Raw genomic sequence first — 14584 nt, forward strand, 5'->3', positions numbered from 1 at the left:
GTTTACCTTCCAGTGATTTCCATAACCCAGACATTTTTACTTGAACACTTTTGCAGTGAGCAATGATTTCCCAAGCTGAAGCTGTGCACATTGACAATTAGCAATATCAATTTATTGTTTGCTTATTAACGGGTTTGAGCTTCATTTGCTCATTCCTCCACCAAGTTCAATTCTCAGTGACGGGAAATGCATTAATTTGGTTAATTATTCCTGAAGCTTGTCCTGTGTGACAAGCTGTGCTCCCTACCCTGAGCAATGCTGTTCTCAGTACTGTACTCAGTGATGTAGTCAGCACTGGTTAGGCCACACCTTGAGTCCTGTGTCCAGTTCTGGGCCCCTCAGTTTAAGAAAGATGTTGACTTGCTGGACCGTGTCCAGGGAAGGGCAACAAAGCTGGGGAGGGGTTTGGAGCACAAGGCTGGAGAGGGATCTTGAGCACAAGCCCTGTGAGGAGAGGCTGAGAGAGCTGGGGTTGCTTAGCCTGGAGAAGAGGAGGCTCAGGGGAGACCTTATTGCTATCTACAACCACATGAAGGGAGGTTGTAGCCAGGAGGGGGTTGATCTCTTCTCCCAGGCAACCAGCAACAGAATAAGAGGACATAGTCTCAAGCTGTGCCAGGAGAGGTTTAGGCTGGATGTTAGGATGAAGTTCTTCACAGAAAGAGAGATTGGCCACTGAAATGGGCTGCCTAGCGAGGTGATGGAGTCACCATCACTGGAGATGTTTAGGAAGAGACTGGGTGAGGCACTTAAAGTCATGGTTTAGTTGATTAGATAGTGTTGGGTGATAGGTTGGCCTGGATGATCTCAAAGGTCTCTTCCAACCTGGTTAATTCTGTATGAGGTCAGTTTTCCTTTCTGAGTTGCTTTCAGGACTGGATGTCCCCACTGATTGTTTCTGTCCTGTCCCTTAGTGCACCTGGTGGACATCTGGAACGTGATAGAAGCCCTGCGGGAAAACGCGCTGAACAACCTGGATCCCAACATGGAGCTGAACGTGGCTCGCCTGGAAGCTGTGATTTCAACTATCTTCTACCAGCTCAACAAACGGATGCCAACCACCCACCAGATCAACGTGGAGCAGTCCATCAGCTTACTGCTCAACTTCTTGCTAGCAGCCTTTGATCCGTAAGTCTGTGTAGTGGGTTGAAATTTCCCCCCCAGCATGGACCTTGCCAGACCAGCTCAGCTGGAAGCCAGTGAGAGCTGTGTTTACAGGCAGCACTGAGATCTGCAATGGAATGCAATGAGTATGTACCAAATATACAGTTGTTACAATATTTACACATGTTCACAATTAATAAACAGCACAAGAATCCCCCTGGTCAAAGACCAGGGGAAGCTACTAGCTTCTCCTTTTCTACACGCCACTCCACTCCTTTCCCCGCTATACAAAAGAAGGGAGAAAGGAGCAGAAAAAGTTGCTGTTAAGACTTAACCAAAACAATGCAGCCAAGGTCATGCAGAAGCAAGTTAATACCTCTCCAGAGCATAGAAGGAGAAGAGAAAATTGTTTTGGTACAACCAGTGTAAGTTCCTTATCACAGAATCACCAAGGTTGGAAGAGACCTCAAAGATCATCAAGTCCAGCCTGTCACCGCAGACCTCATGACTAAACCACGGCACCAAGTGCCACGTCCAGTCCCCTCTTGAACACCTGCAGGGATGGCAATTCCACCACCTCCCTGGGCAGCACATTCCCATGCCTAACAATTTTCTCAGTGAAGAACTTCCTTCTCACCTCCAGCCTAAACTTCCCCTGGCACAGCTTGAGACTGTGTCCTCTTGTTCTGGTGCTGGTTGCCTCTCCAGCGGCATTGTTGAGAATTACCTTTATTTTCCTTTTTACACCCAGTAGTGATTTATTTACATTTTACTACTTTTCTGCTCAAGATCTGTGAAAAATTTCAAAGGCATAGCCTTAAAACTGCCACTGTCTGCCTCTCTTAGCTGTCTGTGCTCCCATCCTCGTCCAGCTGGTGAGAGGATTCTGCTTGCACTGGAAATACCTTTGGCAAACAGCTGAACAGGCGAAAATGTGACCCAAAGGATGAGCATGTGAATGATGCTAACTGGGGAGAGAACCTAAATTGAGGACCTCTGCTTTCCTTTCTGTCCAGCCAAATTCAGCACAACTGTGTTTTCATCCAGTTACTCAGGCTTGTTCCAGTTTATGTCAAAGAAGAATTATCCACAGAAACAAATCTCCATCCACTTCTAATTTGCCTTGTTATGTATTGACACACCAGTGGCTGACACCACCGCAATGCCTCTGCAGCAGTGCCATGGGTTAATAGCTCATTATTTTGAAAGAGCTCATTTCCCTGCAAGTTCCTGCAGCTGTAAGCAATTTTTTTTTCTGGCTCATGCCAGTGCAGCATGATTTTGAGACCACGACAGAAATAGGATAAAGGCCTGGAGGTGATGAAATTCGTGTTGCTTATTACTGCATGGGACCCGTGTTACAAAAGGGACAAGTCTGAGGCAGAGCCAGCCCGTTGCCTTAATGAGTGTACTGTGTATACCTAGCACAGTTTCTGAGCACACAGTCATCAGCCTGTACTGCAGGGCTTGCCATCCTCAAATCAGAATTATTGCAGAGCAGTGGTTAAGTCTGACAGATGCAGATGACCTATTGCCTCTTTGTGGCTTATATTGTGAAAATTCACCAGCTGAAAACGCTGCCCATGACACATTAAAATAAGGATGCTGCCACTCTCCCCCTCCCTCTCCCTGTCCTCTAGCTTGCTTGAGGGCCCCAGTACTGGGTGTCATGGAGCCAGACCAGCTGGAGACTCAGTTGCCATGGCAACGGGGAGAAAAAAGTAGATGGTTCACATGAGGAAGCCTCACCCAACCTCTCCTCCAGACCCTCAGAGGGGAATTAAAATACGCCAATTCATTGTGACAATGTAGCCTTCAGGAATATTTTTCCTCCCTCAAGGGCAGAAAAAGAAGAAACAGGCATTTTCATTTGCACAAAACCACCACAGGACAGTGGAAATGGCCAGACACATGTACTGCTGCATGCCACAGACAAACCACTTCCCAGCTGGTAGACACAGAGGCAGGCCCAGGGCCTGTGGTGATGTGCTTGTTCTGTAGCTCAGTGTAAGGGATAAAGATCTCAGCTAGACACCAAGGCTACCTGCAGCAAAATGGAGAGAGGAATTTGCTCTTCTGCAGGCAAACAGCGAAAGAGAGAGAGATGGTTTTGCTTTTCCTGCAAACATCCCATGTCCTGTGGCTTGTGACCTGTTCCTGGGCTCCCATCAGGGGCATCTGTAGTGCTTAGACATAGCTTTGGGCACTTCTGGGTTCAGATGATCAAGTGATAATGGCAAGTGTTAAGCCCCATTATCTTGTTCATTCATCAGTCATATATATTTATATATGTGCATACATATGCACACACACACATCAGTTTGGAGGGCAAATTGCATTTTTTTCTGGCTCTAGTGATGCTTTTATGAATACAAATGACCAATACAAAATACAGTGTCAAAGCTAATCAATTCAAGCAGAGAGATGGAAGAGAGAAACAAAATCTCTTCTTTTTCTATTCCTCTGTTCCATAACTGTTTTGAATGTGGGAAAGTTAATGGCTCTGAGGTGGAAAGCTGAAGGCAAGTTGATATGTGTCTGCCATTCAAGAGTGTAATCCTGTTAATAAATGTAACTAGACCTACAGGGAAAAAAATCATCTTGAATCTGAAGCACTTCCTCATGGGCCTTTGTTTTTTCCTCTAACTCTTCCATTGCTTCTTAATAATGCCATTGCTCCCACTTAGCATTTATTTTGCTTAACAGCTCTTTTAAAGGCAGGTGAAAACCTCATGATGAAACAGTGCAGAAGCACTCCCAGAGGTCTAAAGAGAAACATGCACAAAAGGAATACAAAATGGCCCAACCAGTGCCAGGTCCTGGTTGATACAAATAAGAATCTGGTCAAGAAAGGTGGAAATGCAGAAGACAAGAAATTCCTATAGTGTGATTTTAAATATTATGGAACCAGTCAGAGGGCACAATGTAAGGAAAATGTGCACAAAAGCCAACATTAAAGGAGACAGTCAAGATTTACTTAGTTGATTAGATAGTGTTGGGTGATAGGTTGGGCTTGATGATCTCAAACATTTCTTCCAACATGGTTAATTCTATTCTGTTCTGTTCCATTCTATTCTATTCTATTCTATTCTATTCTATTCTGTTCTGTTCTGTTCTGTTCTGTTCTGTTCTGTTCTGTTCTGTTCTGTTCTGTTCTGCTCTGTTCTGTTCTGTTCTGTTCTGCTCTGCTCTGCTCTGTTCTGTTCTGTTCTAAAGCAGAGGAGACATGAAGTTAAGCCATTGCCTGCTTCAGGACAGTGGAAAACACTTGGAAGGCAATAGTCAGGACTTATTAACATGCACAATATGCAGCTTGTAGAGTAGTGTGAGCCCTGTCTGCTTCTTTTAGGGACCTAAGCTACAGGGATCTCTTAGGATTTCCACATTTTAGGATAGGGAGACCACAAGTCTGCCTTCCAGTGCACAAATAGCAGCAATAATCATCCCCACAGTTTGTACTAAAATAAACCAGTTTGATATTGAGCTTCACATATATAACTGTTTTGAGATCTTTACAGAGCAATGTCCTGCTCTGTGTACCCACAAAACAAACTTTGATTTTAAAGGTCTTCTTTCTTTGTATGTCAATCCAAGTATAGAGTGCATTACAATATGTCATGTCAGTGATCTGTATTTTAATTGGGAAGATCACAGAATCACCGAGGTTGGAAGAGACCTCAAAGATATCAAGTCCAACCTGTCACCACAGACCTCATGACTAAACCATGGCACCAAGTGCCATGTCCAATCCCCTCTTGAACACCTCCAGGGATGGTGACTCCATCACCTCCCTGGGCAGCACATTTCAATGGCGAACAACCCTCTCAGTGAAGAACTTTCTCCTCACCTTGAGCCTAAACTTTGCCTGGCACAGCTTGAGACTGTGTCCTCTTGTTCTGGTGCTGGTTGCCTGGGAGTATAGTCCCCCTCCTGGCTACAACCACCCTTCAGGTAGTTGTAGGCAGAAATAAGGTCTCCTCTGAGCCTCCTCTTCTCCAGGCTAAACAATCCCATCTCCCTCAGCCTCTCCTTGTAGGGCTTGTGCTCAAGGCCTCTCCCCAGCCTTGTTGTCTTTCTCTGGACACATTGAAGTATCTCAGTGTCCTTCTTAAACTGAGGGGCCCAGAACTGGACACCTGTCTGTGTTGGAAAATGGACACATAAAATGGAGTCACCATCATTGGAGGTGTTCAGGAGGAGACTTGATGGGGTGCTTGGTGCCATGGTTTAGTTGTTTAGGTGGGTTGGATTGATTGATGGGTTGGACATTATGATCTTGGAGGTCTCTTCCAACATGGTTTATTCTATTCTATTCTTTTTACTTTTGAACAGGGAAGGACATGGTAAGATTTCCGTTTTCGCCGTCAAAATGGCCTTGGCAACTCTTTGTGGAGGAAAGATCATGGACAAATTAAGATGTAAGTCTTTTGGGTGACCTTGTTGAAGTGTTCATCACTGTTGTACTTAGGAGAGATAACAGTACAGGCAGGAAAAGAAGGAATCAGGATAAATGATGGTTCCATGGCTTGCTTTGGGATTTGCTCTGTGCATATCTTCAGGTAAATCTCACCAAATATTTGGCTGAACTTCACACTGGACTTTGTATTTTTGAAGCCAGATTTCCTATATTGATGTTTTGATTGGTGGACTTGTAAATTATTTCTTTTCCTTTGGGATGACTGAATCCAGAGTACAGGTAAGTACAGGTAAGTGTCTCCAGTGCTCAACCTCAGGAAGCATCATTTAGCTATTTCTTCAGACTTTGTTTTTATTAACACCTCTCTCATTTCTCTTAGAGGTACAATATATCTGTGCACTATTTCTGTTTCTTCCCATAGGGCACATACTATCTCCATTTGTTTTGGAGAGCAGATTCTCATTTCACAGGCTTTATTCCCAGCTCCCCAACAGCCAAGGCATGGTTTACTTGTATTTGCCATGAAAGATTTGCTATTTAGTGCTGTCATGTCTGTACCTCAGGTCCTGAATACTGTTTTGTTGAGGTTTTGACCAAAAGATTAATGTGAACCTTCAGTTTCCTCTAAGCCTTCTAACCACAGCCAAATAAAACTGAGTTTACTAATTACGCTTGGTTAGAGTACACAAGTAGAAATCCCAGGTGCTAATTTAGTCTTCTGGAGTTGGTGCCATTTTTTAGTATATCATTTCTATGTAGAAACCAATACAGCCTGAACTTAGGTTATAAATTAAGCACTTGTTATAAATGAAGGCTGTTCCTTAGGTTGGTTTAAGAGCAAGAGCAGGGTCCAGTAGAAAGCTGGAATACTATGATTATTTTTCAGGTCAGCAGTCCCAGGGTCCTTTATTAGTATTTACCTTCCAGGTTGCTAGAAATGAAGCAGCTGATGTGAAAGCCTGAAAGATGATAAATGTTTCTTAGTCTGTGAACCTCTGCTAAGCTTAGGATTGTTTTAAACAAGAGGGAGAGTAAAGGCTAAGAAACGTGCATCTCTGCAATAACAGAGGTGATAATTTTATACATGAGCAAGAAATGGGGGAGAGTGAAAAGGAATGCATTTGAAAGACCATCATTGCTTTGTGTGTCCAAAACAATAATAACTGACTTAATGAGCTCATTGTCAAGGTTTAGATTTGACATGGTAAGCTGGCAGTAGGTAACAAGCTGATCTTGCATCACTTGTCAAATTAGATCCTTCTTATCTGATTAAATTACTGCCTCAAGCCAGGCCTCAAACTTCATGTAAAAAAAATGACCACACAATGGGGGGGGGGGGGGGGGGGGGGGAAGAGGAATATTTTAATATCCAAATCAGCTACCTTTTAATATGTAAATCACTCTTTTTGTTCTCTGGTAAGCATGGCTATAGTTAAAGATGCAGTAATGGAGGTTTCCATAAGCAGGACATGTTGGTTAGCACTCCTGTTCCAGCTGATACTGAATTCAGAGCAAATCTGTAGCTCCCACTCAGGTTGCTGTGTCCTTTTCTTGTCTTTTTTCTTGTTTTTCCTTCAGATATTTTCTCAATGATTTCTGACTCCAGTGGAGTGATGGTTTATGGCAGGTACGACATGTTTCTGCGGGAGGTTCTCAAGCTGCCCACCGCTGTCTTCGAAGGGCCTTCGTTTGGTTACACGGAGCAATCAGCAAAGTCCTGTTTCTCACAACAGGTAAAGGAAGAATGAGCATCACCCCTCTGAGCAGGCCAAGACTTCCTTCCTTTCTCACACATATGTGCATATTCACCCAGAAAATGCATGGCTGGGTGGCAGGGAGGTCCACTTTGCTATTTTGGGCAAGTGGGTTAGGTGCCTTAAATAGCTATAGGTTCCCCATATAGCCACAGAAGAAGGAGAGGCTTGGTGAAAAAGTGATCTTAACTTACATGTCCTAAATTGGGGAGCATGAGGAGACAAGCTGCTTCATTTAAGGGCCTAAGGTTGATAGTTAAATTTAGGTCATGCAAGACATGCCATCCTCCACTCCAGTTATTGTTGTTGGCATGAGCTTATAAGAGACTTGAATTTTTCCATACAAAGCTCAGCTCCCACCAAACATGTTTTCCAAGTGGTGGTGTACACAGAGAAGTTTGTGAGTGTGAAGACAATTGCCTTAAACCTTTATTGAAAATGAGAGTGAGGAGGTATTAGGAAGTCCCTGCTCTCTTACAGATAATATCCATGAGACAGGGTCAGAAAAGCAGCAAGTTCACCCTGAAGAAAATAAGAGGGCTATCCACAACTCACCACACTGTGTAGGTGCACTGAGTACAGTCCATTGGCTGCAGCTTATACCTAGCACTTCAAAAGATCCCATAACTGGGGCTGCTTGTCCTCTTCTTCTGGCTCTTACCACACATTGAGAGGGGATTGGACATGGCACTCGGTGCTGTGGTTTAATAGTCATGAGGTCTTGGGTGACAGGTTGGACTTGATGATCTTTGAGGTCTTTTCTAACCTTATTGATTCTGTGATTCTATGATCACACTGTGTGACTCCATGAATACAAAGTAAGAGTAGATGCCAAAACTGGGAAAACATTAGAAACAAAGTGATGTTTTCATTCTCTTTATCCTTCCATTCCCTAACTGAACACTGTTGAACAAATAAGCTGAATGGAGCAGGCACAGTGGCATTTGCATGCAAAATAGAGTCTCATTTTTTTGTTTTCCCTCAGTTTCATCAGTAATCAACAGGCAACTGAAAGCCATTGTTGAAATTCATTTATTGAATCATCTCTCCAATCACTTTAAATGCTAGTGTTTGCATACGTGAAACCAGTCTTGTTCCACAGAGGGAGACTTAAGACAGCACTTCAGCTGAAGTTGAAGGATTTACATAGCCAAGTGACTTTGGGGACTTTGGTGTTAACATAATAAGGAAGTGCTCTTTCATGGCAACAGGGCATTCAGTCTTTGCATGCTGGTCATGCTATTATTAAGATGAAAACCCAGCAATTTCTTTTCTCTAAAAAAAATACCATTCAGGCTTCATTTTCTATCTAAGCAGCCTTCAGAAATGGCACTGACACTGCATACAAATGAGTGGACCAGATGTACTGAGATACCATAACTAACAAAGTCTACAAACAGGTATTAGATGGTTTAGTTCACAACCTCTACTTCAAGTGTGGCCAGCAGGTCAAGGGAGGTGATTCTCCCCCTCTGCTCAGCTCTGGTGAGACCCCACCTGGAGTACTGCATCCAGTTCTGGAGCCCCTATTACAAGAGGGATATGGAGGTGCTGGAAGGTGTCCAGAGAAGGGCCACGAGGATGAGCAGAGGGCTGGAGCACCTCTCTTGTGAGAACAGACTGAAGGAGTTGGGGCTGTTCAGTCTGCAGAAGAGAAGGCTCCGAGGTGACCTCATTGTGGCTTTCCAGTATCTGAAGGGGGCCTACAAGAAGGCTGGGGAAGGACTGCTCAGGATCTCAGGTAGTGATAGGACTAGGGGGAATGGAATGAAGCTGGAGGTGGGGAGATTCAGGCTGGATGTGAGGAGGAAGTTCTTCCCCATGAGAGTGGTGAAACCCTGGAATGGGTTGTCCAGGGAGGTGGTTGGGGTGCCATCCCTGGAGGTGTTTAAGACCAGGATGGCTGAGGCTCTGGCCAGCCTGATCTAGTGTGGGGTGTCCCTGCCCATGGCAGGGGGGTTGGAACTAGATGATCCTTGTGGTCCCTTCCAACCCTGACTGATTCTATGATTCTAAGTGAACAAGAGTTCTGCCTCTCTCTGCTGTAGGTACACAGCAGATTTACAAAGCTGCTGGTTTGCTGCAGGCATCCAAGTACTCTCATAGATCTGTTCTAGCATTTGACTTAATTTCACTGTATGTTAATTCTCATTACACCCCCAGTAGGGGTGAAGCAGAGTTTTGAAATGAGACTCAATGCAACATCTCCCTGTGACACTATGGTAAATGATATTTACAGTCTTAGTCACACTGCAGGGCATCCTTTCACTCTTCCACGTTAAGTGTCAGCAAAAGTTGTTACCTTGGGATAAGTTTGGCACTCTCCCTGTTCTGAGGATGGATCACTTTGGCTTATCAGGAGATTTTCAGCCCCCTGGTACATCATAGATTCTTCAGCTTCAGGGGAATGAAAAAATGCTGGGAATGGTCTTATGCTCAGAGTGTCGAATCTATTTCAGTTTGTATCTGAAAGGATTTTTCCTGTTGCAGGAATATTTTATTACTCCCCATTGCCCTGGTTTCCTTGATCACACCATGTATTTTTCTGCTCCTGTGAACCACTGCTAGATTGAATGCCTATTAGGAGTGGAAACAGTGTTTCCTCATCAGCAAATTCATGGAACAGATATGCCAAAGCAAGTGACTTAATGTTTCAGAATACTAATATGTGGCTCAAAGAGGGATTTTATCACCACCACTTTCCCCCATGGGTAGGATTAATGTGATGCTATGCTGTATTTGTAGTAAAAAGTGTTGTTATTATTATCAAAACCACTTTTTATTTCCCCCCCCCCCCCCTTTTTTTTTCAATCCCAAACTAAAAAGACAGACACTAACTTCATTTTCTTAGCACTTGGCTAAGTGTTATTCCACAAACCTAGACTCCATCTGCATGTAGCATATATTTAGAAAACAGCTTTCAGTTTCAGCTCTCCTGGCAGCTGAAAAAAAAAACTGCAGGAGGAGAATGAGCCCTTCAGAATGCATGGAAATTGTTCTGCTGGTATCCTCTTAAGGTACTCTGCTCTCTCTAATCCATAGAATCAGTGACCACCAGAAGAGTTAGGCCATAAAGCTGTCAGTGAAGCCACGTTGCTTTATTTGAAAGAGCTGGTTTTGTCTCCCCATCTCCTGCTGGTGTAGACCATCTATTCACACCCCTTTATTGCTGGTGGTGTGCTTGCTGCCAACCTGTCTGCCTTCAAGAGCAGAGGGAAAACTTAAGGCTACTCAGCTCTGCAGTATGGGGCTCTGGAGGACTCTTCTTCACCCAGACTTCACTCTGCCTTTTCTCCTCCTCTCAGTTGTGCTGCACACAGGACAGGCACTGCCTGGTAGCGCTGGCCAACAAAGCCATGCCAAACATCCAACCCAGATCTCCAAAAGAAAGATCCCTTTCTGTGAGCTGATGCTTGTATCTTAGGATGCCTGTTTGGGTTATCCACTCTCCCTGGGTGGGAAGATCATTCATGCAAGCAGATGGTGGCTGTTTGATTGGACTTTGATACTGCAGGTATTGTGGCAAAGGTACTTCAGTGAGCATAGATGATCTCTGAGGGCCTCCCAGCCTAAGTAATTCTATCATTTAGAGCTCATATTCTGCTCATCAAAGAATCAAGGCCATTTTCACAACTAGCCTGAAATATTTTCTCTTCTACTAGGGACAAATATCTTTCTGAATTTTTCCAGTATCTTGCAATATTTCAGCCCTGAGACTGTTACAGAGTGAGATGTCTTCAGTGTATCAGAGAAGTGACGATTTTCTTTACATCTGGTGGCAATTGTTTATAAATGCAGCACAGACACACACTCCATCTGGAAATCTCAGCTCTTAAAAGCTTTTACAACACATGAGGATGATACAAGTCACTGCATAGCTGCTGGTTGGCTTCCTCATGGGGTAACCACAGTTCTCCAGCAAGTTAAAGCAGTAGCTTAAGCAATCAGATCTGAAAATGTAGCAGTCCCTTTGGAGATGGAGATGCTACTTAAACAAGTATGTCTGTAAGTTATATCTTCACCTGTTCTCTTCAGGGTTTAGGATTTTTGCATCTTTATTTCAAAGGGAGGCTCCATTGGTGATTTCTTGTGAACTCTCTGTCCTTGACTACCCAGTAGCTGTGTACTTCACTGCACACTATTAGAATAGAATAAACCAGGTTGGAAGAGACCTTCAAGATCATCGTGTCCAACCTATCATGTAGCTAGCACACTACCTAGGGAAGAGCAGGTATTTCTGGTGGAGATATCTCAGGCTGAAATATCACCTATTGGTCTGCAAAATAACTAAGAGTTGTCATGACAAGGCACTAGATTATGTTTTTTAAGCCAACAGGGATATCTTAGAGTTTAAATCTCTTTGAAAGGTGAAGATCTTTAGGTACTTACAGGAGTGGAAAGTTAGAGCAGCTGCAGTCCTTGAGTGTATGCAGACACAACATCTCACCTATAACCAGTTGCCATGACTAAACAGACATTTGCCTCTCATGGTCTGTCCTTACCCTGTGTTTGTTTTGAAATTATACTCCCTTGGCATTATTTTAGCTTATTTTCCCTGTTGGAGTACCATCAGTCATTCTCTGCAGTGACTTTTCATGTGACAGCTGGAAATACATAGTGCTACCCTACATAATCGTACTCATTATGGGCTACTTAAAACACATGAAGAGTTGAATACCACCCTTATTCACCAAGCATCTTCAGGGAATGACTTCAAAAGAGAGTTTTATAGTGAATGGGAGCTAGGTGTGTCCAGCTCAGCCTTGTGAAAGGACTGCTAGTCATCAGTAGTGTGCATTGTAATGACTGAGAATAGCCTGTAAAGCAGGGCTACAGGCAACCAGTTTCTGAAGCTTGTTGCCAACTGTTTCTGTGAGGACAAGATTAAACTGTTTCTGATATGTCTAATTACTGATTATTTTTGTGCTTGTTTGTTTGCTTGTTTGAGCAGAAAAAAGTCACTTTAAACACTTTCTTGGATACTCTCATGTCTGATCCCCCACCACAGTGTCTAGTGTGGTTACCACTTCTGCATCGACTGGCAAATGTTGAAAATGGTAAGTAAGAGCTGCTGCCAAAAACCCACTTACCAGAGTAAACTGTTGTGTGATGCTTTTCTCACTCTCTAGATGGTTTTGTAGGAGCTACTGTCCTGGGTTCATTGACTCCATGTGCTATTTTTTCACTCACTGGCAAAACAATCCTGTTGGTCCTTCAGCAGGAAACCTTCCTTCATTTTTGCCATGCTCAGGAAACTATCCTCATCATGTCCTCTCCTCACGTGTTCTAGATAAGCAAAGAGCTAATAGGACTCAATCCATTCACACACTTACATTTGGTAAACTACCAAGACCACAAATTTATTAGCTCTGACATATGGCAGCAGAGAAGGAACAGCTTGGGCAGTTTCCGTTCATGCAATATTCTTGGCAGAGGATGTCCAGTGCAGTGCAAAATGCCAGCCAAAAGGTCCTTAGGAAGGATCTCCTCCTAAGCCTACACTGCCAGACAATCTATTCTGAGAAGCAAGTTCCACACTCATCCTTATCCTTTGCTTGTGTGGAAGATGAGGGTTTAACTGAGATGTCTCTTTCTCCTCAAGGGTTGTCTTTCCCCCGAAGGAGTAGGTCCCAGATTTTAATACAGGAAGAAACCATGAAGATCAACTCATTTGCACAGTGTGTGTTGCCTGTCCCTGGACAGCAACATCTTTGTCAGCCTTCCAGCTTCCTCAGCACCTGGGGGAAAAGTTCACAGACTCACAGATGTTGTCCTCCAGTCTATCCCCCTTGTTCCCATAGAAGGTGCTGCCACATTTAAAGTGCAGGGGCAGAGCTCTTCCACTGAAAGGCACCAGGGTTGGTAATGTGATGTTCCCAAGTCCCTCTTGGCTCTCTACCCCATCTTCCTCAGTCTCTTATCATCCATCCCTGTCCCTCACCAGCTTTGCACTGTTTCCCAGCCTAGAGCACTAACCCCTCCTGCTGTGAAATTCTGGCAAGGAACTAGAGCCCTAACACAGTCAGACTGATCCAAATCCTCCCAGACTGAACCTTACAGCTGAAAAGCAGAAGGTGCCTGGGTAAATTGGGTACATGGTGTAGTGGGGAAAGAGGAACAGAAATAGCACTGTGGCCAGGAAGGGGCTTCAAAATGTCATAATTGGTGCCTTGGTGTACTCAGTGACTTGTGTCCTCATTACTGTCTGCTTCTGAGTGGAACAGAGAACAGGACCACATGAGTCCCTTCAATGGGTTTTCTTCAATGCTTTCCAAATCTGGGCATCCAAAGTTAAGTGTTCATAAATGGGTACCTAAATGACTCCAGTTGTACAGATGAGACAGCAGTAATGAAGGGACAGTGACATGGCTAAGTACACTTTAATGCTTCTAGTAATCAGACAGCTGAGTTTGGCTTTTGCTGTGAGGCCCAGCACTTGAGCTCCTCACCACAGCAGAACACATCAGCCTCCCCCAGTAACACAGCTGAAGAGTGCAAAGGGTTTTCCCATGTATGACTTTCTTCTACCAGCTATTCTGTTAGACACTGGACATGGTTCTCACTGCTGCAAGTAAGAGATGCAGACATCAGCTCAGAAATGATGCAGGGTTTGGTGCTCAGTGTAGGAAGCTTTGCCTGTGGCTCAGCACAGGTTGCTGGGTGGCTACTTGAGTTTTCATAGGTCAAAGCTGTAGGCAGCATCCAGACCTGCAGATCTCTAGAAACAAAGAAGGGATTTGCCCTTCGGTTTGGGGCTTTGTCTGTAAACTTTTGCTGTGGTTTATGGCCTGGTGTGTGTCTCTCCTGTGCAGTCTTCCACCCCGTGGAGTGTTCCTACTGCCACAGCGAGAGCATGATGGGCTTTCGCTACCGCTGCCAGCAGTGTCACAATTACCAGCTCTGTCAGGACTGCTTCTGGAGGGGCCATGCCAGCGGTTCCCACAGCAACCAGCACCAAATGAAAGAGTACACGTCATGGGTAAGGGAGAGCTTGCGTCTCGCTGCAGACTGCTTTGCCCTCCAGCCGGCGGAGAAGCCCCCAGCCACGGCTGCGGGCGGCCATCTGGCGCAGGGAGGCCGGGAGCTGGGCTGCTGGTTCGGATTGGTGACCCCATCAGGGAGGCTTTGGCCTTGGGAGCCATCAGGAGAGCGCAGAGGTGGGAATGGTCTTTTCTGGGTGAGGATCTGGGGTGCCTGTGGCAGTGCTTGCTATGGGGAGGGTGGTACAGGAGGGACTGGCAGCAGTGCAGCAGGCTCGTGGCAGCTTCTCCTGGTCCCACAGGAATCCCCACAGGTAAAATCATCACTG

General features: G+C 44.7%; 1 protein-coding gene across 10 annotated transcripts in view; it reads left to right on the plus strand.

Annotated features, from left to right (window-relative positions):
• DTNA (dystrobrevin alpha) overlaps positions 1-14584 on the plus strand; it is a 244510-nt gene that overhangs the window by 172813 nt on the left and 57113 nt on the right. For all 10 annotated transcript variants that reach the window (XM_068158778.1, XM_068158779.1, XM_068158777.1 and 7 more), the window contains 5 exons: positions 915-1128; positions 5437-5522; positions 7100-7254; positions 12227-12332; positions 14088-14254. In XM_068158778.1, the coding sequence (XP_068014879.1) occupies positions 915-1128; positions 5437-5522; positions 7100-7254; positions 12227-12332; positions 14088-14254 (728 nt within the window). The remainder of the gene's footprint in view (positions 1-914; positions 1129-5436; positions 5523-7099; positions 7255-12226; positions 12333-14087; positions 14255-14584) is intronic.

The sequence above is a fragment of the Melanerpes formicivorus genome, unplaced genomic scaffold, assembly GCF_026170545.1.
Source record: "Melanerpes formicivorus ecotype bairdi unplaced genomic scaffold, bMelFor1.0.p_v2 SCAF_42, whole genome shotgun sequence".
Lineage (NCBI taxonomy): Eukaryota > Metazoa > Chordata > Aves > Piciformes > Picidae > Melanerpes > Melanerpes formicivorus.